Source organism: Dreissena polymorpha, chromosome 1 (genome assembly GCF_020536995.1).
Source record: "Dreissena polymorpha isolate Duluth1 chromosome 1, UMN_Dpol_1.0, whole genome shotgun sequence".
NCBI lineage: Eukaryota > Metazoa > Mollusca > Bivalvia > Myida > Dreissenidae > Dreissena > Dreissena polymorpha.
In genome coordinates, this window is record NC_068355.1 from 44,039,689 (window position 1) to 44,064,390 (window position 24,702).

Sequence of the window (24,702 nt, forward strand, 5' to 3'; positions counted from 1 at the left end):
AGCCCAGGACAAAGTGCGGTTAGGTTAACTGGCAGCCGTGATACATATGATCGACCATGTTTTGAAAATGGCGTAAACTCTAACAAATAAAATTAACCGCGACCCTCTCTTCACTTAACTGAAGTTTTATCTTAATAATGGAATATCTAACCTTGTGTTTAATGTGCGTATTATGCTTAATTTTCGCAGATGTCTCTCCTACCGCACGAGCCGCTCGCACTTCTACAACCTTGCAGAAGAGTCCGAGGAAATCGTATTTGAGCCACCAGGTTAATGCAGAATCTGCGTAGAAGGCACACCCGTTTTGACTGTGTACGAAAAAAAGATCAAAATGGAAGAAAGAAGATGGGCACAATGTCTTCCTCAATGACGTCTTTACAGCTCGGGTCCTTCGGTTTACGTTGTGAAACGCGCGAAGAAATCCTGCCATCTGACAAGATGGGCATTAATTAACGAACATAAAAGACAGTATGGCAGAAGAAATAATTTTGATCTGACAATTTTCAAAAACGGAAGTTTGCTTTACAAAATAAAAGTTAAAACTATTCAAAATCGGGGTACAATTATTCACATATTGTTTGTCATTCCTACGTCTTATATAAGCGTTGTTTAAGTTATTATCACATGCTATAGAGTTTGAGACATAGCCGCCGATGCAGCATATTGACTGATGTCTAAGAAGTGTGTTGTGAATATTCATCCAAATGGTGACAGATTTTCAATTTAATGCAGGTGTGTTATAATATATTTTGTTGCATACAAACGAATTTTGTAACATTGTCATGTACTCAATATGCAAGATTAAATTATATACGTTCAAAAGGGTGTGGGCTAAGTTAAGCTGTTCAAATGTAAATTGCCGCAGTAATTTGGATGCCTTATAAATTGCTGTTTCTAAATGATTGTACAATAACAAAACGCTATTTTGCTTTATTTATTTCAAAACAATAATAGGAAACATGGATATGCGTTTATGTGTTCACTAATCAGCAATATAACAGATAATTAAATTAAATCACAGTGTTAATCATGAGAACATAGCACAACAAAATCACCATAATCACCTTCAAACACTAAAATAATAAACAAAAGCGTATCACTCTCCCTGAGGATAATCATCACGATATGGCTGTGTACAAATTGCATCTATACGATCAATTGAAATGAATCACTTACTATATATTGTGTCAAAATTTGTTGCAGTTTCTTAAGCTGAAGGCGTATTATTACTTGCAACTGGATTAGTATTCCCTTTTTATCATGTTTGCATTTCGGATGCCTATACAAATTCGGCTTGTGAGTGTATGTCTTTCCGCATTTGCATACATGATTCTTAGCCCCTAGATTCATAGCCATGTGATCATCATATTGGTCTTTCCTTTTCATTTGATGTCCGCATGTGTCACATTTAAACGTCGCTTCTTGATGATGTGTCATGTTCGTTCTTATGTCTGCCATTATTGCGAATGACCTCCCACATGTCTCGCACGCAAAATCTTTAGTTTCGTTATGTGCGTCGCACCTACATGAACGAAAAGACCAGTCTACATAAGAAAACATACAAGATAAAAACAAAAGATCCACACGTTAGACTTTGGTGCCTCACAATCCTGTAGTTCAATACAAAACATTGCTGTGTAACCATTAAACAACTGGTCAAGTATTTCATATTTTATCGGGTGACTTGACGTTTTATGAATCAAACAATTGTAGATTTAACTTGACCCAATGCGAATGTTTTTAAACTTTTGCCATTCTAGAAGATACGCAATTTGTCACATCCGCCACTAAAAACGGTGCAACGAAGTTTGAGTTTGTCTTGAAACTCATGTCCCGGCATGAAATCGATCCATCTTAATATGCCAAACGTTTTTTTTGGATCATAAATGACAAAACACAATCGAATTAACCTGGTGATTTTGGTTTTCTTTTTCGAAAATGCATCGTACCAATGGAGTATACATTCCGTGCGTTGTCAATGTGTATGTACATTTCTAAAGAGCCATCATCAGCAATTACAATAATGGCAACGTAAATATTTGACTGATTTCAATATAATTTTGGTTGCAATATGTCGGAATAATCGGCTATAAGTTATAAAATATAATTGGGGGGGGGGAATAGTCATCTGTGCTTAAATACAAAATGTTTTTCTCACTAACATTTCTGAAAATGCCTAATATTCACAATAACATCTTACCTGTGTCTTGTTAAATAAGCTTTGCTGTAGAACATCCGTCCACAACATTTGTAGGGCGCTACCCCTGTATGTTTTCTGTCATGATCTCTTAACCCTGAGGCGCTTTGAAAACCTTGCCGCAAATTCGACACACCCAAAGTCTGAAAATAAATATTTACCTAGCTCTTTAACAATTGTTCCGTGAAACATATCATTTTTTATTTACGCGTTTATTTATTTACATATTAAGTGGTAAGCCGTCCAGAATATCATACATATTCCAAATTATGTTTCTCAAATTTCTCATGCAATAATATGGTATGACCTATGTTTATTTTATGAAATATATGACACAATGTCTTAATTCCGTGAAAACTATCATTTTAAATAATTCACTTTGAAATAAATTCAATGGGTATATGAGAAAAGTAGGTAGTTAATTTATAAAAGTAAGATATCATTGGACGCGGATTTCGATTCCGCATATGATAGGCTACATCATTTCAAGCTAATATCTCGAATTTAAGTACGAGAAGCAAAAAAGTTACTCTTACCGAGACAATGACGCCGCCATTTTCCGTGTTTCACATCAAAATAAAACCACGTGATTCCCCGCAGTGTATGTGTAATCAGGCAGTTTGTAGTTTCGTGATGAGGAATATGATGAGAATAATTTCGTTATTATTATAGAAGTTAAAATTTATGCAATATACAAAAAAGCGAACAGTAACCGATCTATGTACGCTATCGAAACGAAAAATATCATTTTTGCTTTTTTTATTTCGGCTTATGGTTTATATTTTAATCAAATGGTAGATTAGATCAAACTTATAGATACTTAATCATTTATTAATTTTACCAATACAAACTGAACCATACACCATATTGAAACAAAATATAGCTTTCGATCTTATATTTGTACCTTATTTAACTCTTTCATAAAGTCTTAGATGTATTGTAGGTCAAACTAAATAATAATATTGGCTAAATATCAAACTGCTTAACTAATTGTGAACTTCATGAAATGTGCAAGAAAAATAAAATATGCAAAAATAAGTTAACATTAAGGGACATAAAAACATGAGATGTTTATAGCACGCATATCAAATATATTTGCAAAATAGCAAGCCTTTAACATTATACAATTGCCGTAAGTAATAATAATACATTTGAAAAAAAATGGCATATTTTAAAACAAAAACATTATACTCAGACGTTTGAAGTGTATTTAAATTTTATTTTACATTTAAAGCCGAGAAGTGAGAAGAATTTAAGCGTTCAAGGATTGTGGCATAACCAAGCATAACTGCAACAGCAATTTATTTCTCCCTGAGTTCTCTTTTTTGCATGCATTGAAGTTTGTCATTAAATGCTTTTTATCACATGCCATACCATGTTTCCAATGTAATATAACCATTACTGGTGATAATATTGTAAATAACATCGTTTCTAAAATAAATGCAAAAACTTAAATTTGTATACAGACACAAAACTTGTTTAGATTTTAATTCTAGAAAACTTTTAAGTTCAGCTCTTTTACAATGTCATTTTGATTATTGTTGTTCATCTTGGTTCCATAGTTTAAATAAAGCCCAAACGTAAAAATTACAAATTATGCAAAATAAAATTATCAGACTTATTAAAGATTACGAACCAATAACCTCCATTACCAATGACGATTTTGAACAATTAAAAGTTTTAAATGTGGAAAACAGAGTGAAACAACTCAAATTAAATTATATGCATAAAATTTATTATGGAAAATGCCCTTATATCTCAGCAAGAAAAATCATCAAGATCTGGAAAAAGTAATTTCATAATACCAACTGTGACAAATGCTTATTTCAAAAAAACGTTCAAATACTCTGGATCTACAGACTGGTATTCCCTTCCAGAGGACATCAAAAAAGTGGAAAACTTTGACAAATTTAAAAGAATGGTTAAAAAAACATCTTCAAAACAAACAAACTGAGATAAGTGAGGACATATATATGTTTTATTAATATAAGAATATGACTGTAATATACAAACAATTGGGATCTTTGACATATACTATTTGAATTGAAATGTATCCATATTTGCAATTATATGTATTTAGTTAAGCCTCATGTTTGGTAATGTTTTTTTATTTTTGTTATAACATTGGTTTAGTTGTCGGATTGAGACAAAACGCTAGGTTATTCACATGTTTTCTCTCAATACCATTGAATATGTGTGTAAGTTAGATCATATAACAACTTGATCTTTTTTTCTCGTACTTTTAATGGACCCCATTGGAAATAAGCTTTTAGCTTAATGGTTTATCCATAGGTCAAATATAACCTTTCAATTGATAACTAATTTTTATAACTGTGATAATATATATAGATTTGAATTTATTTAAATATTTATATATTATTTGATAAATACAGCTGTCAGAATAACATTGGTGTAACTATGTTTTTATGCTTGTATGTATTGTGATATTGTTATATGCGTTTGACCTAGAATGTAAATAAATAAATACGAATATTTTTATCTTACACATGTTTAATATACTTTTTAAGCGTTTTCATTGGCTTAGTTTTCGTTCGATTGACCAATCGCCTTTTTGTTATTTTGCTGAAATGACGTTGCAACGTCAAATGACGTCACGCAAAGTAAACAACATTCGAGATTTATCATTATGTTTGCGTAAATATTTATTTAATTTGCTCATTTAAAAGCATGTGATAAAAAAAGATCTGACACTCGTTGTCATTTCATACCATGTTTTATTAAACTCGTCAAGGAAATTCGTCAAAGGCTCGCTTACTAACAAAATTCTTGAACTCGTTTAATAACATATGGTATGATATGACAACTCGTGCCAGATCCTATATATATTGATAAATGTAAACATAGGATCTAAAAAAGCTCCAGTAAAAAATCAAGAATATAATTTAAAAAAAAGATAAAAATGTAAACCTCAACAGGGCTCAATCCGCTGACCCCTGGAGTCCTGGAGTTAAAGTATACCACTTAGACCAATCGGCCATCCGTGCTCATACAATGCCGGACGTATTTTTTTACTTTATATAAGCAATCCTCGAAGTTTCACAAAATAAAACAACAACAACAGAACTCTCCACATTATCCAATCGTTTCGCGTTGCAACGCTTTATAATTTTCAGGTTTTTAAATCGTCAAAAGATGCATATAATGGATATTTTAGAGCATGGTAAAAGCTCAGTATAACTGTTTCCTCACAAATATCATAACTACAACGTAAATTTGCGAATCTGAAACAATTTTTGTTAATTTTGTCAACCAACCAAAACGTGAAAAGGCATTTTTAAGACAATTTGCGACTATTACAATCATATGTAACTAGCATTTGCGTTCGATTTCCAAGTTTGATATTTATGAAAGTGTGGCCACACTCTATTCTTAAAAAACTGCTGATATTTGGTAAACACGCATTATCTTAAGATTTATGCCAATCGTACAGTACATCGCATTTAGCCGTTATCCCAAATAAATAATAGTCCGTCAATGAAAATTGCATTGGTGTCATAGTTATCGCGTACGCAAGTCATAGCTATAACGTTTGCACGTCATATATATCGCATGCGAACGTCATAACTATCGCGTGCTCACGTCATAGGTTTCCCGTTCGCACTGTACAGCTATCGCGTTCGAACGTCATAGCTAAATGAGTCTTATGTAATTTACGACCAGCACAGCTCCAGCCCATTCGGCGATTCCGCACGGTCTTGTCAGGAGCTATCACGTCCGCTCATGAGACCAGAAAACATGCACTGACTAAATAGCGGACAGCGTAGCTCCTGACGAAACTGCGCTGATGCACAAGCTAGAATAGAGCTACGCTGCTCGTATTTGACATAATACACATTTTTGCATGACGCGGGTCATTGGATTTTAACAATGTGTTTGAATTTGAATGATATATACAACAATTATTTAACATGTGATAACTGCCAAGTTGTTGTAATTTGTCAATATTATAAATGACGGAGGATCTTTGACCCAAGGTTATTTGCGTTGTGTACCAGGTCCATCTATACTAGTTATTCTCACGACTACTCACCATTTGGTCTCGGCTGGAATGAAATATGTCAGTTGAATACACGTGAGAATTTATCACATTAAGCACCATTTCTACTACTACTACTACTACTGCTACTTCTTCTACTACTACTACTGCTACGGCTACTGCTACTGCTACTGCTACTGCTAGTGCTACTGCTACTGCTACTACTACTACTACTACTACTACTACTACTACTACTACTTCTACTACTACTAATATTACTACTACTACTACTACTACTACTACTACTACTACTACTACTACTACTACTACTACTACTACTACTACTACTACTTCTACTACTACTACTACTACTACTACTACTACTACTACTACTACTTCTATTTTTATGACACGATTAGACGCCTTAAAATCGCTTAAATGGATCATCATTTGATGAAATATAGTGTTTCTGGAAGTTTCACGAATAAGTCTCTCAAAATAGGGAAAAAAATCCATTTGATCTAAGCTTTTTTTCATAAACAAAATGGTGTTTTTTCCTGTCAAAGAAATTTGAACGAAAATGAGCACAAATTTACTTGCATTTGAGACAAAACAAAAGTCTGTGAAAAAGTCCCTTAAATAACGATAGAAGGTTCTTATACTATTAAACAAGCACCTGTAATCCTGCTAAATGAATCCATCATAGTAAAACAACTGTACCCATGAAACTTGGCGCTTCAGAGATAGTTTGATTTCGCATAAATATTAATGAGATGAAACTGTTGATAAGACTTCTATTAAGAGCTTACGCATCCATCACATCCTCCTAAATGTCAGTATGTTGTATTATGTCTATATAAATACATAGATTTAATAGATGACACAAATTTGTAAAATTAGATGCAAGCCATACTTATGTTCATCAGCATAAATATTTGAAAGCGATGTTAAATATTAACGCCTCATTTATTTCGCATAATGTGAAAAGTTCCTTGGGACCATTTGTTTCAGATTGTAATCTATCAGTTGTTCCAAAATCTGTAATTACATTTAATTGCAATATAATTTCAAATATAATATGGGCATTTAAGTTGCAAGCAAAACAAACTTTAACTTAATTGTAAAAGAAAACGGTGATACCATTCATTAACAAGACGATTTGTTTCAGATTGTTTTGCCATAGTATTGTATCAAGTGAAATAATGTATAAACCAATTAAATAATTATGATTTTGTAATTTTTAATCTGTTTAAGCATTATTGAACAAAAACACATACTGAGACCCTGTTCAAAAAACAACAAACGTGCAATAATCTTATGAACAAAGATTTTCCAAATGAATTCCTTTTGGTCAAACGAATTGGAGATCATAAAATAGTCAATAAACACTACATATACATGTACACGTGAAATCAACAATTTTCCCATCATGACAATCACAATCATCTTGCATGCATTACATTTGATAACGAACGTGATAACGAAGGTGATAACGAAACACCAAATGTTACGATTTAAAAGTGGGTGCATGATATTTTGCTATAGTGAGCGTTGTTTTATCAGCAAATGCATTCATTTTTTGTTGCAGTTGGCAGAATTAAATGGCTCATTTAAGATATAAATAAAGCAAGCACTTTATGTGCTATATAATTTTGAATGTCTTTAGTTTCTTTTATAGACGACGTTTATATTGTAACAGATGCAGGATAATCTTTAAAATCGTAATGTCCATGTCATATATCAAAACAGTTTCACTTTCTGGAGCCGTATTCACCAATGTACGTAAGTCTCAAATCTTAGACTCAGCTCCAGTTTCTCACTCACACTCAGACTCAGCCTTACAAAACTTAATTCACGAAACATAAAATGGTTAGTTTTAGACTCAGACTCAGTAAGATAAGTCTCAAATGCTAAGTCTACAGTGTTTAGACTTACGCCATACAATCATGACGTAACGTCGTTTGAGCGTTTACTTTACAAAATGGCCGCCGCACGAGCTTCTCGCGTAATAATAATAATATTATTGAAATAGTGTATCTAGATCGTACCAACCATTTGGAGATTTATAGGGATATTGAACTTTACAGACGGTATCGTTTTACCAGACCAGGAATCGTATTTATTTGCAATATTTGCAAGGAATAGTTTGCAATACGATGCGGAGTCTGCCAGTTCCGGTCGCCCTGGCAGTGTGTATACTTTCCCGAGCAACGTGGCAAGTGGCGACAGTCAAAAATCATAAAAAAAGCGACATTTAAAGTTATGGTAGCCAGAACTTTGTACTTGTAGACCTGTGCACAGGTCAATAATATTTTGACAGCTAGAGTGTTGAATTTGTCAAATTTCCAGCTGGTACGACGCCGTTCGTGCGAAACAAGAACTTGGTGCGATCGCTGATACGTGAGTCATTTGCGATGTGTGCATTTTGCAATTGTTCTTATTTATTGTAAACAACTGTCAAATTCATAATTCTCCGCGTTTGTTTTTTTTTTTTCGTGAAAACAATCTCCAAACTGAATGAACGTGAACATGCACTAATTTTATGGATAATACTTGTTGTTTGAATGAAAAAGTAATAACATATAATTTGCATGTATCATAAACTATAATAATGGATATATTCTCTAAATATGGAAACCTATTTGAAAACGTTTACAAGACATTTACTTCGCATAAATTTTGATTTCATTACTATTACAAATCTATTTATAGATGTAGGAATTTACTTATAGATATGTATATGCCGTCAAAAGTTACACTACCATGACGCAGTTGGTAGCGCATCGTCTTTCAATGCAATGGTAACTACGGAATAACGGACAAAAACGCGCTCATAATTTACTGCCTCAGCATTCCACAACCATCGAATCAATACAAAATTAATACAAAATCACAGATGCGTGTAAAAAAATACATCTATGCTGCTGCCAATATTGTAGCTTAGATTATCGATTTCCCAACATTATCTAAAAATGTCGGAACAGTTTTTTTGTACGTTTGTCATGTATAGCAAATATAATTACAAATGCTTGCTTCACTGTACCATACAAGACAAACTGGTGTGATCCGTTTTAGTACGAGATGTTAATATTTTTCTAAGGAGCATTTATATGTAATACCAACATTAATAACGTTCGGATTCGAAACCCAGACATTATAGCTAGGTCTCTGTAACTGAAAAATGACATACGATATTCGAACTATATTTAAAGTCGTTTATAAGACTTGACGTATATGGCCATAATTTATTTTTCGAAATAAATTCTTCAATTTGGTTATATTAACAAGTGATCAAACAGCGCTATTTAATGTTTTTAACACACTAAATAAGAGTGACTATGCGGCATTAAATCAACCCTTTATAAAGCGCTGTCATTGGGGCATACTGCGTCAACATTGCAGTTGTTAAATAATGGTAAAAGTGTTTTAGTCCAGAGCATTATTAAATTCAATTTAAACATCATCCAATTATTTAAATGCTTTTTTGCTAAATGTTGACTTCTGGGAAAGCCAGTGTCATACAACTGTCGGAAAAGCATTTATCAGCAAATGTTTTTAACAAAACGCGTGAGACTAAGATAAAAAATAGCCTAACAATTTAAGCATATGTCGAAATTGAGTGAGACAAACCATTCGTTTATCTTTGAAATTGTTTTTTTTCAAATAACACGCTTTTTCTTTCAACAATTGTGAAATGATACTTCAGTAAACCGCATATAAGTAGAATAAATCGCTAAACCATAATAAAGCCATAGTTAGCTTTATACAGTGAGACCGTTGTATATTCCGAACGAGAATATATTCTGTTCCATACAAACAGCGCGTTGTTGTTAACATGATCATTTATTTCGCAGCTGTGGTAAACTAACTCTTATCAATGAAGACTCATTGTTGTCGATATACCCTACGTTCCCTTTTGTTGATGGTATGAAATGTTATCGCTTTTTTAAGTGTTTACTGCCTTTATTTAAACATGTGTTAAGTTTTCCCTGAATCGGAATGTTCTTATATGAACAGATGTTCAATGGAAACACCATTTAGGCCAACATTTTTTAATAAATTGATTTACGGGAATTTTTTTATATAAATAGGGTCGGGGGTCGAAATAAAAATAAAAATAAAAGAAAAAAATCACAGAGTCGACAAAAAAAAAAAAAAAAAAAAAAAGTTTAAACTTGTCAATTTATTTTTATTTTTATAAACCAACTTTTTACGTTACTTTTTAACTATATATCTTATTTATGAAAACAGTTAGTCACTAAAAGCAATAGAAATAGTGTTATTAATGCATTTTTCAAGAACATTTCTTTTCAATCGTAATTCTTGTGGAATGTCTTCATTGTCTGCTATTGAATAAAAAATTGTACATTAAAGCATTATTAAAAGAAATCACTCAGTGTTTGTTTTTTATCAAATAAAGTGTAATCTGGCACTTTTTGTTTTATTGTTTAATGTCCTGCTTAATAAACCTTTCTTTAGTAGAAATCAATGTTGAATACTAGTAGCATTCATGAAAAAAAAAGAGTCCAACACAAGACAACTTTAAACTGTCAAATTGAAAAGAACCTAAAATGTCATTTACATAAACGCAACAGTAGAACACTATAATTATGTATGTTTCTGACTAGACTGTTATAATCTGAGGAACGCTTAACAGTATAACACCATATTAGTGTTTTTCCCAGGAGGGCAAAGGGGCATGGTGTATTACTTTCAAAAAAGGCATTTTAACGCACAGTTTATGAAAAAAGGGCAAAAAACGTTCTCTGGATACCTGGTTTTGAGAGAAACATTTAATCACATTAGAGGCAGTTAAGGGAAAAACATAAAAATATAAACAAGCACATTTAATGGTAATTGATGTATTTAACTAACTTTATTAAATATTAATATATTTATCTTGCTTTGTCTTCCATTAAAGTTCCATGCTGTTTCAGTAAACTGTAGAGCATGACAAACATAATAAAGCAATATATGCATATGAATCTGATTATAAACAGATCCACTAACATGTAAATGAATCCATGTTTGCCTTATCCAATTTTTTAACGATAATCCTGCCAGATGCTTTAACTTTGCGAGTAAACTGAATGCAAACACTCGTTTCCGTTACATATATCCACTGAGTAAATTACTAATAAATATGTTGTCGGCATCGAAAACGTTTTTTGCATCGTTCGTTATCACATGTTTTAATTTGCATTTCAGTAATCCCTTCTAAATGTATGATCCCCATCGTTTATTTGATCGTTATTTGCCATTTTTGCCGAGATTCACAATTTATTTGTTCTGTATTGTCCGCCATCGTGTTAAAATGATGTAATCGACAGGTGCGCATCTCTACGTAAAACTGTATAATATGTCCATCTATTACGCGATTCGCATTTTATTCAATATTCTTAATGTTTGACTTGACCATGTAATTTGCGACAATTTCTATTTTGAAATAATGCCGCGGACGCTGTTCATTATTATTGTTGTCAACCCAAACTTTCGAGCACGCCATTTTGCATGCCCAAACAAAGCCTTTACTTTAACATAAATACGATTGGTTTATTCTTTTTAAACAGCCAATGAAATTTGCCGATAGTAAAAATACGGATCCGATAAAACGCTTGCGAATATTAATTTTGATTTTTGTCGTCGACAGTTTCATTCTTTCACGCGGGACTTAAACTATGTCGGCGGAATTTATGAAAATAAAATTGCCGATAGATACTTTTATTTTTATTTCATTTTGACATAAAATACGGTCGGCGCTCCCCTAAAATCAATTTATTAAAAAATGTTGGCGTTACACTCTTCAAATTACTCAACATGTATAAAAAAAGTACCATCGAAAATGTTTAACGATGGCAAAACCGATATTGGTTGTTTTGATACAAAGTACTTGGAAAAAGATCTGTATGGAAGCAAATACTTAATCATTGTAAAGAACGATCGCAGATGACAGCTCATTGAGTCCAAATGGAAACTATTCAGTTTTTGGCTGATCTTAATATTTTTTGTTATGCAAACAGGCGCTCAAAGTATATCTGCAATTTCTAATCGTTGAATATATGGAAAAAAACATAATATACAATAATAATTTTAACAGATAAAATATTAATAAATTTTAATACAGTGGACTATTTTTGACCTTTTGCATCATTAACATATAATTTGATGAAATTGCAGATGTGTATTTAAATGTGGCGTCAATAACGGCTTTCTTACTACAAGATACTGAAATTATCGAATTAACGTGTTATCTAGAACACCTTTAAAAGTAGGGTTTAATATCTTACAATATATTGCTGGTATAATGCAAATAAGGACAGTTAAATGAACCCATTAGTAAATATGTCTATAGATTTCTTCCAGTAAACTTTGAAGTTCATTTCATAAACTGGCTCCCACGATTGCTAGTTGTTTAATTCCGTTATTCTTATATTACTGATAGCTTATAACACTTCGCTTAATAGAAGATAAAGTGTACGCGCATGTACTCAGGGTCATGGTTAATACGATAAGAATTATGTGTGGGTGATAGACCTGTACATCGTTATACAATTGACATATAGCCTTGGCTATAGCCTAGGGAAAACTGTATTTAAGCGTTGTGTTTAAGTTTAATCATGCATTGACAATATGAGTCGTGTTCTGAGAAAACTGGGCATAATGCATGAACGTAACGTGTCGTCCCAGATTAGCCTGTGCAGTCCGCACAGTTTTCTAAGAACGCGGCTCACATAATCAAATATAAACTTTAATGCAATCAGTGGTATCCGGATATCCACAACTTTTGTAAACAAAACTATGATATGATGGTACAACCAACGCTTAGCCATTTTATTTAGCTTTATTCAATAATGATGTTTGATATGGGATGTGATTTTGAAAGGATTTTGAATTCGCGAGCTTTTTGGTAACTATTTATCAGTGGGTTTTACAAACCCTGGCCCATTTCTGAGTAAGTCTATTGTAAATCGCTAAAAATTATCTAAAAAATAACAAGAACTATCAAATGCACGGTTTTGAAACCTTCCAATTTTATTTACCAAAACTTAGCTTTTATATCGTATACAGTATACTAGTGTTCTCTGTGAATATCATAGTCTTATACAACGGACAAGAACGGTTGAAGCTGAGTTTACGAGCAGATCCGTCAGACCAAACAATCCCTTCATGTTGTAAATTTGCTACGTTACTTTGTTGGATATTTTTATAATAGAGAATGCAACAAACACAATCGACATAATACTCGTTGTGCTGTGTCCTATACGTAACTGACATTTAAAACAATCTGAACAAATCAATATTCGTTGTGTTGATTCTTTGACAAAAACAAAAAGTCATTATTTCCACTTACACCGCCAACACATTAACATGTGTAAACCAGTCAAACCGTTTAATATTTTTTTATTTTATCGACACAGATGTTATTTCCCACCGTAATATGATTGATCGATGTCAAAAATTGTGCGATTATGTATTTGGCATAATGTCTTTAATAAATCTTAATTGGATAACAGTTAGTTAAGTTATTATGATTGCAGTAGCTAAATGATCGTAATTACAACCTGGAATACGAACACACAAGTTAAAGGTTGGCACACACATTCTGGTCGGGTTCGTGGAAACAAATAACAATTTAAGCCTTCTTGCTGAAAAGTAAAACAGTTCGAATGAGCGAGCGCGTGTACTTGAGAATGGTGGTGTTTGACTGAAAGCGAAATTGGTGATCATTTAGCGTGTTGCTTTGTTATCTGCCAATAACCACGTTTGACCTCGCGCGTTGTAAAGAGTGTTATGCTATCACATATCTGTAAGCAGTCACTTGTACTTTAAACTTCAATGTTATAAGTTGTAAACCATACAGAAGTTAGTAGTTAACACTGTCTGAAATAGGAGCAGAGATAATAAAAGTAGAACAGGAGAAGCAACACCAATATAAAAGAGACAAAGTTATACAGTTTTTGTGGTCGGAGACGGTCTGAAGAAAACAAAATAAATCAGGAGGGCAGTTTTGTCAACGGAAATTGTACGCGTGATAGAACTTTATTATCCTTTTGGTCAGATACGACTGGCTAGTGACATACATGTCTACGGACCACCACAAGGAGGGGGAGAGGCATGAAAAACATGCGGTGCTCCTTGCCATGGACGGAAGTGAAAACTCAGACTATGCATTCCAATGTATGTATAATATACACCGTCACTTTAAAATACTATAAATATTACTGTTATATTGATCATCGTATTAAATATTACGTATTAATGTAATGCCAAATTGCCAATATTTCAAATTTCTGTTTGTGTGTAACTTGATTTGTGCACATGTACTTGTCTATGATATATTACAAAATGTGGTGTGTTTGTACCTTACACTTAATATATCATTTGCGTAAGGTGTACGCCAGGAAATTATAGTGTAATTAACACTTTTACGAAAACCTTATTATAGCTTATGTTTGTTACTATCTTTGGTTTAGTTTTCAGTTTGTTGTAGGTTTATAATTGTTCTTATTTATAAATTGAATTTTTTTCTCTATCTGTTCGATATAAATTACGTTTGTAAAATTTGTGTGGATTTTTAAAGTTTTCATGGGTTTTAAAATTAATACATACATTCATTTAGGGCTGAAAAGGTTGTTGATCAGTTTTTACTTTGTCTTAAATTATGTGTGCATTAGAGATAGCAGCACTTATTGGTCGAGGCGATGTCATGCTGATGTACAAATTTGTTATATTCGATGATAAATCGACATACATTAAATGTGCCACGTTATGCGAAAACTAGTATTATACTACATACGACAGGCGCAGTTCCAGACTTGCCATCGTATTCGCCCAATCTTAAAAGATATTACCATGTTCGCTAAACAGTCACGCGATGTTTCTTTGTCTCATTAACGAATACTAGTATGAGTCGTGTTCTGAGAAGACTGGGCATAATGCATGTGCGTAAAGTGTCGTCCCAGATTAGCATGTGCAATCCGCACAGGCTAATCAGGGACGACACCTTCCGCTTTTATGACATTTTTCGTTAAAATGAAGTCTCTTCTTAGCAAAAATCCAATTAAGGCGGAAAGTGTCGTCACTGATTAGCCTGTGCGGACTGCACAGGCTAATCTGAGACGACACTTTGCGCACATTCATTTAACCCCCTTTAACCCCCCCCCCCCCACCCCCACAGAACACGGCCCGTATTATAATGCAGAGGCATCTCTGAAAATACACAGTCCGGATATGTCATTAGGCCCATTTTCGCACGGCGCGGCACATATATTAAAACTTCTTTTCAATTTGATAAACCATTATACCTTAAACAGACACATGTCTAAAGAGTAATTGAGTACATGAGCAAAAGTATAAACGTATCATGTATGAACATATCTCGTTTAGTTGAATAATTATGCATGTAAATTGTGTAAATGAATGATATGCGTGCTATCTTCTGCTCAACAGTTAATGACCTAATTTGGTTAACTGTTCACTGTTTATAGAATGTATATAGTCATTCACTCAACATTTATATTCAAGCGTGCTGCTCGTTTTAACACAGAAACACTACGTTATCAGTGCGCAAGTGAAATTGAATGATATTGGTTCATTTGTAATACATGTAAAGCAATAATTATTTGCGTTACTAACATGTCCACTTATTAAAAAATAAGAAAAAGAAAGGGTACATTCTTGTTTTAATTCCATAAATACAACGCAAACAATTTACGATTCTATGAAAGCATCATTAAATCCAGTGCCAGAGTCTGTCTGTCTGTCTGTCTGTCTGTCTGTCTGTCTGTCTGTCTGTCTGTCTGTCTGTCTGTCTGTCTGTCTGTCTGTCTGTTCGTCCGTCCGTCCGTCCGTCGTCCGTCCGTCTGTCAATCTGTCTGTGAAAACACCTTCAAACAGACTTATTATCAACCTTTCCCATCGCGTACGCCCCTAATTCCGTTTTCAGCATATGCTTATATAAATTGATGAACACATAGAATCGATTTTTTTATTGCTTTTATCAATTATACTTCGGCAATTCAAAGATTAAATTGTAACTACCGGTATAACGTTGAAGAAAAATGTCTTGTTGGAATAACGTTATATTTACTCGACAGCTAATTTACAATGCATTGGTCAGAAAACATCGTACATATTTTTTTACTAAAATATAGCGATTCGTAAGTAATGTTATACAATTATCAGCTGAACAATCAATCAAACTGTTTACACTGATTAATGATCGAGTTTCTCACTGTTGTTTAACGTCGATTTGTAACCAAGGTTACCCCGTCTCCATTCAAAGCCGCTTGTCACTTGCGTTATGTCGGTGTCAACTCGATACCGGGACTACCATGTAATTTGCCGACATCTGACAGTATTTGATTGAGACGCAGTGAAAAACCTAGTTAGCGCTCTGGTGTAATGACTTATTATTATTTGTTATGATATTTCTGAATGGATGAGGTCCTTCGAAGCTTAATCAGTTATAGGCTGATATTGTTTTTCTTTATAAGGAATCGGGTTACTATAATTCACGTTTGTATTAAAACTAATGATTTGTTATGGCGTCAAACCAGATCAGTTTAAACGCTGACAATAACTACAAGATTAACATGATATGAACATTATGTTTCCCCTTTAAATGCATGTTATTTCCTCGCATGAGTGTGTTATAGCCATCTTTTATTATACCTTAAATAAGAAACATCGATCCCATATATTTTGAGGCAAACACGAGAACACATACAAATGTTGTATGCATATATAGGTATCAACAGTACAAACTATATGGGTCCCAAATGTTCCATGTCAGCAGAAAATGTTAATTAACTTTAAAGCAAAAAAAGGATTGTCTGGCAAAGGAAGGCATAGACTAACCGTGCATTGCTTAAGAAAGAAAACACAAGACAACCAATTATATATTTGAAGATTTTTGGTTACAGGACGTTAGTTGTTTCTAAGTTAGGCCTATAGTTGGAAGAATTATAATTTATAATGATTCTCGAATGGAAATAGATAACAATACTAGAAATAATGGATAATTTATACAATATAAGTCGCGTTCTGAGAAAACTGGGCTTAATGCATGTGCATAACATGTCGTCCCAGTCCGCACAGGCTAATCAGGGACGACACTTTCCGCTTTTATGACATTTTTCGTTTAAATGAAGCCTCTTCTTAGCAAAAATCCAATTTAGGCGGAAAGTGTCGTCCCTGATTAGCCTGTGCGGACTGCACAGGCTAATCTGGGACGACACTATACGCACATTCATTATTCCCAGCTTTCTCAGAACACGACTCATACATTTGTGTTTTGTTTTTCTACAGAAGTGTCGTCTGTAGAGCATGGTTAAGCATGAGCTTATAGATGAGTCTATAGCATAGCAACCTGTAATACTGTTTTAAATTTTATCTACACAAATTATAAAAGAAAATTGACCACTCAGGTTCTTGTAGATATCTATCTTAAAATAAAATAAACGAACTATCAACAATGAATAACCAGGTTCATTGTGAAAGCAAGCAAAGACTATTAAGTGCAGATAATGGTGAACAGACTACTAGGTACTATTTGCTTATTTATCAGATCTGGCTGTATTTTCGTTTGGAACTGTTGACGCAGGACAAAACTCATTTTCAGTTAAAGCCTGACATGAGATTCATAACTGTTGTTTTATTGAATTAAAAACCATGCAATTATTCCCGTTGTTTAATAAAAGCTATTATCTAAGTTTCAAGGGATTTAATTTCATCTCGTCTGTCTTCTTGCGATCGCCGATGTGTCAGTATAATCTAGATATCAGTTTTGTCGCGTATTTTCCCTGTATTTGATGACACGTGAATAAATAAAGTTTGATCTCAGTGAAACTGTGTCATTTGCGTATTGATATTCCATTTGTAGCGTGTTTTTGTTATACGAGCATGTAAAGTGAATTGAACCCGTTCAAATTGCAAATGATAGTATTATAATAAGTGTGATGAGATGTATTTCTTTAACGCATTTATGCCTAGCGTCTAGAAAAGGGCATTGGCAAACAGCGTAGACCCAGATGAGGCGCCGCATGATGCGGCGTCTCATCAGGGTCTGCGCTATTTGCTTAAAGGAATTTCTGTAAGAAATATTCTAAGTATAGAAATAAGTATACTAGACATCCCTAATTTTGGAAATAAATTGATCCAATTTAGAAGGATGGGAGAGTCCTCTAGGCATAAATTGGTTAATGAAGAATCGACGTTGATAATAAGAATTTGAGCTCCTCATCCCTGTTTACCAACCTTGCACATAGTCATACAAATGATATGAATGAGATGAAACAAAGCTATTGTTTTGTTTTGTATGAAGAAATATAAAATGCAATTTAAAACGGGATAATGTCTATGGAGAATGCCCTGGAAGCTTTATTCTGACTTAACGCAAGAGAAATCGAGTATTTACGCAAGATCATACCAGAATCATTTAAAGTTAAGACATCCTATACAAAACAAGGTAAGTTTGCAAGTTGTAAGTTAGGCCAATAGACGTGTGAATATTGTGTCCGCCTTGCGACCGGATGGTCACGGGTTCGATTCCCACTGTGGGAGCGTTCTTTAGATCTCATTCAAAGACACCAAAGTTCAAACTAACAATATTGGCGCAGAGAAAAACAGCACTTGGCATGCAATCTTACAAATTGTTTTTTCTCTGGCAATTTTCGTTACGTTTATAGTTATGAATACCTCACAATGAAAACTAAACGAAAACATACATATATTGTAACCTCTGTCATGTTTTTAACATGCATTGTTTAGATTCGTGGTCTAATTGGTCTCTCAGACGTTCAAGCCCCAAAATAACAATTTTATAATCAAACTAATACTAGTCACTGTGGGTAATATATTATTCTTCAGTTATCATGAAATTGAAACCTTTCACACCGGAATGCCGTCTTTGTGCCAATATGACCCTGATGTTAAATTTATTAATGGCAACAAGGGAATTCTTAAATTTGACGATGTTAGTCCTATCGTTGCTCCCAATCGAATTGAGTATGTTAAGTAATTAAGGTGGATCCATCATGTGATCTGTCGGTAGACCACTTTTGTTTCAGCTCAAATTGAACAACTACGATCATTTCTGTGTATAACTTAGTAATCATGATAGCTCGATCGTGTTATGTTAAGTGTTAAGTGTCATTTTAAGAAAGGAAGATTATTTTTTGTCCATTTAAATGTCAATAAATTATTATTTAACCCGTTCGCGTCCTAAAAATTAATCAGCCTCAATCAGAAATTAACGACCACAAGGAAATGCCCGGAAAGTTTGCCGTTGAATGATGCTCCCCTTTAGATTATATGTATCTACAACGGGCGGGAGCCTTTAAAAATTTTTTTTTTTCTTTCCATCTTGCATCAGGGTACATGGAGCACCTCCACAAAGCGAGCCACTACGTGGTGATGTTACACGTGCCTGAGAGACACGCGTTCATGGTCGGACGTGAGTACAGTACAGGAAGTTCTAGGGATTGATTGCACATTTGTTAATCCGTTGTTAAGGGGATGTTCATTTTATGAAAATTAACAATTACAATAAAATGGTAATGTGCTCATGGACGAAAGTTTGTGTAATCGGAGATCCCTCGTTAAGGCGGCCTCTGTCAGATACTGTGTGCATAACCATGCACATTTGGATCCGTTGTTTCTATCACTTGTCGATGCTCCCGGAATTTCCTGTGTTTTATCTTAATGCTTATTATTGTTATAGTGGTGTGCGTGTTTTATTATTTGCTTTAACAGCGAGTCGGATATCCAGGATGGACTTTATTGGATAGAGTTCATATTTTGCGCTGCCAATAATGCTTTTCTTTAGATTCCACATGCTTGCGTTGTGTTATACTAACATACTGAGTGCGAAATATCAAATACATTCTTGTTTTCGTTCGAATTAGCACAATGATGTTGCTTAGAAAACAAAGAAAGATTGGTATAGCAAGAAACCAAAAGTGCTGCAGTTGTTAAAGATCATTTAAGGAAAAACAACAGATTGTTTTAGGAAAAACATAGTTTGTCACCAAAACGATTTGTAACAATTTAAAATTGAATAAATGTAGTTGCACACCACAATTTAGGGTATATGTAGCATTAGTTCGATAAAAAAATGTTTGAAGTTACTTACTGGTGACATTTATATCGTGTATATATTTTATGAAAACATGTCTTTATGAAAAATATAGCATTTAATTAAGGAAAAAATTAAGCTGTTAATGTCAACCATTTACATTAAATTTTATCTTCTTGCCTTGTGTATTCTTATTTTGCTGTATGTCTTATAAACATGTAATTGAAATACCAAAAATATATTATTTAAATTTCTAACCCTAAAATCTAATTTATTCACGTTTTCAAATACCTAAACAACTGAAGTTATTTTGCATATGAAGGACGATCAATTAATGATAATCAATGTCATTCGTGCTAAATAGTTAAAAGTCTGATGAGACAAAACACGTGGGCCATTATTCTTGCAAAAGTCTTTGCTTTACACTAAAGGTCATTCGGCTGAGATTTTTTGAGCAAAACTGCTAAACAGATTCAGATTATTTAAAAACAAACACAGTTTGGAACTAAAAACACAAATGATATACATTCGTGGCCACGCCTACCTACTGCTTTCAGCGCTAGGCGGCACTGCGGACGTGGAGTCGATCACACTGATGATGAAGGAGGAGGAGCAGAAGGAGAGGGCGCTGTTGGAACGGCTCGCTCAGAAACTGAAGGATGGCGGGGTAAGATTGAACAACCAGCCTTTTGTATATATTCGGTTAAAACGGAGCGATATGCTTCTGTTCAATAACACAATAGGCATATGAAAATTACACATGGGCAGCTAATTTAATGCATGGAACTAAAGGTACTTGCTCATGGAAGCTATAATCGAACTTCTAGTAACACTTTGACAAGGCTGAATTTATTTGATTCAATTTAACAGAAATACAACAAATGACACACTTTTTTCTTATGAACTCATATGAAACAATGTTTTACATGTATACATGTAGTTACTGTCTCAAAACTTCTGTATAATAAAGAAATAGGAAATGCAATATTAAATTTAAGAAAGTAAGCTTGTTTTTATATGTGATATCAAAAAAGTAATGATGTGCAGTGTAATGTTTTATAAGTCTAAATACAGAATAAATTAAATATAAAATAAAACATGCGAAAAAAAACGTTCACTCATTAAAGCATTTTCCCAGGAAATTTAATCGATTTTAGTTAAACAGCGTGTATCTCAAGTGCTAAAATATCTAGATTTTGTGAAAACGGGGCAGTGCGTCTTTGGGAATAAGTCAATTTTTGGAACACAAATGAAACATCATACACGCCAATGAAAAGCCACCAATAACAAACGCTCGCCACTTCGTGCTCAGGTCCGCTTTAAACGACGGGGATCAGGCGGCTAAATGGATTATATGGTTCCTATTTTGTTTAGCGGGTTGATATAAAAACATCATTTCTGTTTCGTGCGAAGAATCTACATCGATAAAAGATCGAAGTGTTTTAGCTCACCTCAGCATAATGTGCGGCATTAACATTTGCATTGTTGACACTCTAGAGGCCACATTTATTGTTTGGTCTACATAAAATCTTGTCAGAAGATTTGTGCAAATGATATCTTAGACGAGTTTGGAAATGATTCCGGTTGGTTTCAAAACATGGCCGCCAGAGGGCAGGGCATTTTCCATGATATGTCTATAGTAAAACACTCTAGAGGCCACATTTATTGTCCGATCAGCATGAAACTTAGTCAGAAGATTTGTCCCAATTATATCTTGGGCGAGCTTGAAATAGTTCCGGTTGCTTGAAAAACAAGGGGGCGGGACATTTTTCTTTATATGGCTTTAGTAAAATCTAAAACTCTTAAAGTCATATTTATTGTCCAATCTTCATGAAATTTGATCAGCACATTTGTTCTAATTATATCTTGGATCAGTTCGAAAATGGTTATAGTCTGTTGAAAAACATGGCCGCAAGGGGGCGAGGTATTTTTCCTTATATGGCTGTATATGAATATAATAAAACCTTGTTAACACTCTAGAGGCTACATTTATTGACCAATCTTCATACAACTTGGTCAGAAAATTTGTTCTAATGATATTTTGGATGAATTCGAAAATGGTTTTCGTTGGTTAAAAACATGGCGGTCAGAGGATGGGGCATTGTTCCTTATCTATAGCTATGATAAAACATTGTTAACACTCTTAGGCCACAGTTATTGTCCGATCATCATGAAACTTGGTCAGAAGATGTGTCCCAATGATATCTTGGACGAGTTAGAAAATGGTTTTGATTGGTGACGGGGCATTTTTCCTTACCTTATATGGCTGTATATTAATATAGTAAAACTTTGTTAACACTCTAGAGGCCACATCGTCATTTATCATAGTTACCCTCAACGGATTAGCACAATCACAATCAGTCTTTAACACGAAATTCTAAGAAACCTGATTTGATTTATGTTAGAATCGCATATTCTCATGTGTTTTTATACTTCAAATGTATGTATAATAAATAAGATAAAAATGAAGAAGAAGATGTTTTAGGTGGAAGGGATAGCGGAAGGGAATCAGGATGATACACTGCACTCTCTTACACTGCGGTACATTACATTCACCTCTGTGGGCTCACGGACTACTTTTTACCGCACTTGACTTTTAGTCACATGATCATAGTCGCATATTCAAAATGGTCGCGCCCATCGGCTTTGCTTTATCTGATAGTATTTGAAGTTTACAACTGGGCGCGTGCTATTAAATTTTATTTCATGCACATATTTAATTAAATGAACATATTGCAATATTAACAATGAGTCAAAGCTGTATATCTTTATGAGAACACAATATAACATTATCCAGAAGCATCAATAATTAGTCGCTGCTTTGACAAGATTTTGAGTGAATGAGAAATGTTGAATATAAATATTGACCAAAGTAAACAGTCTGTTTATGTTTTACCAATGCAATGTCAGTTTGGTACACTTAGACCCTGAAGATGTTTACTCAATTTAACTAATTCTATGTTAAAATACATATCTTAAAATAAATTGCAGGCCAACACCAGTACAGTTGTTTTGTTATTGTTGTTTTAACAGTATACATTTCATTGTCCCATGCTTTTCCTGAAAGGGGACAACTGTAAGCATCTATCATACACTTACAAGTTCATTGAGGAATATTTTAATAATACAAAAGTATATAAGAGAAATATGACAATCTGTCAACAAAGTACAGAATCAAAACTGATCTTTTAAATAAATAATAAATCGCCATACTTGTAATACTCATGCCTTTTCCCCGGCTCTTTAAGCACCCATGTGCCTAAATCTTTATTTTATTACTTTATCTCACCAATTTGTGTTGCTGTAATTCTTCAATATCATGAAAGACATTAACTTAAAAAAATTAACCCGGTTTTTAAAGGCTGATAAGTTTAAATATATATATTTGTTCAATTATTTCACTTTCTTAAGTACAGTAAAATTTGATTAAGTGCTTAAAAGTAATCGAATTCAAATGGGTAACCCAGTACCCGGTGAATCACAAATATTTTCCCCTGTGCCTTAGCAAATTTCTGGATAAAGACCTGAATTGCTGATACAAAAGTGCATGTCCTTGTTTTGTTCAATGTCATTATCATTAATTCGGGATATTCAGAAAGTACAGCAATGCATCAAAGTACACAAATTTAAACATGATTACATATATGACAGGATTTTTTTTATATTATTCGCAAGTGTAGAGGATGAGTTTAATAATAATAAAAAAACAATAAGCGAAAAAGGGACGGTGGGGTGTAAATTCGAATGTCATTAATAAATACTTTTTATCTTTCATACACTTGCATACTTTTCCATAATTTATAGCTGATTAAAATAAAAAGGAAAGCACAACTTGACTTCATTTTAATCCCTCATGTTCAGCTGTATTTATTTTTCAACATACAGTACCATACCAATAGCTTATTTTTTGAGTCTCTTTTCAACCTAAACAACACTAAATATACATGTACATGCAAGCACTTCAAGATAAAAAATATTCTTGCATTAAAATTTGATCGTAACATTTTATCTTTAGGAATGCCATTCATGAATTCTATATGAATGGGTACATATTGCACTGATAAATGTACACATTTATTGAAGAAAACAGTTTATTTATGAAATAAAAACTGTGATAATTCACTAACTAAGATAATAGATGTTTATGGTATTTTAGTTTAAAAAATATTAATTTATATGAGGCCTTTTGTACCACAAGCTGTTTCAGAATATCAATTTGCTTGGAAAATATAAAACTTTAAAAAAATACATGATACATGTGTAGTACATTAAGAATGTGTCTAAATTTAATCTTAGTTATTTATAAAAATTAAAGATAACATATGTTGCCTAGTTATCCTGTTTAAAGGAAGGTGTAAGAAAATAAAACCTCTTTCCAATTGGGTTGACTGGAAAGTATTCTCTCTTGAAATACAAAGGCAGAAATGAAGA

At 33.4% G+C, this 24,702-nt stretch overlaps 1 protein-coding gene across 3 annotated transcripts in view; it reads left to right on the forward strand.

The window, feature by feature from the left end:
* Positions 1 to 24,702, forward strand: part of LOC127878679 (universal stress protein Sll1388-like) — a 131,766-nt gene that overhangs the window by 103,245 nt on the left and 3,819 nt on the right. For 2 of the 3 annotated variants that reach the window (XM_052425220.1, XM_052425211.1), the window contains exons 2-3: positions 19,570 to 19,650; positions 20,829 to 20,938. In XM_052425220.1, coding sequence (XP_052281180.1) covers positions 19,570 to 19,650; positions 20,829 to 20,938 — 191 coding nt within the window. Of the gene's footprint in view, positions 1 to 14,012; positions 14,373 to 19,569; positions 19,651 to 20,828; positions 20,939 to 24,702 lie in introns of those variants that run through there. The other variant, XM_052425214.1, reaches the window with a different exon arrangement.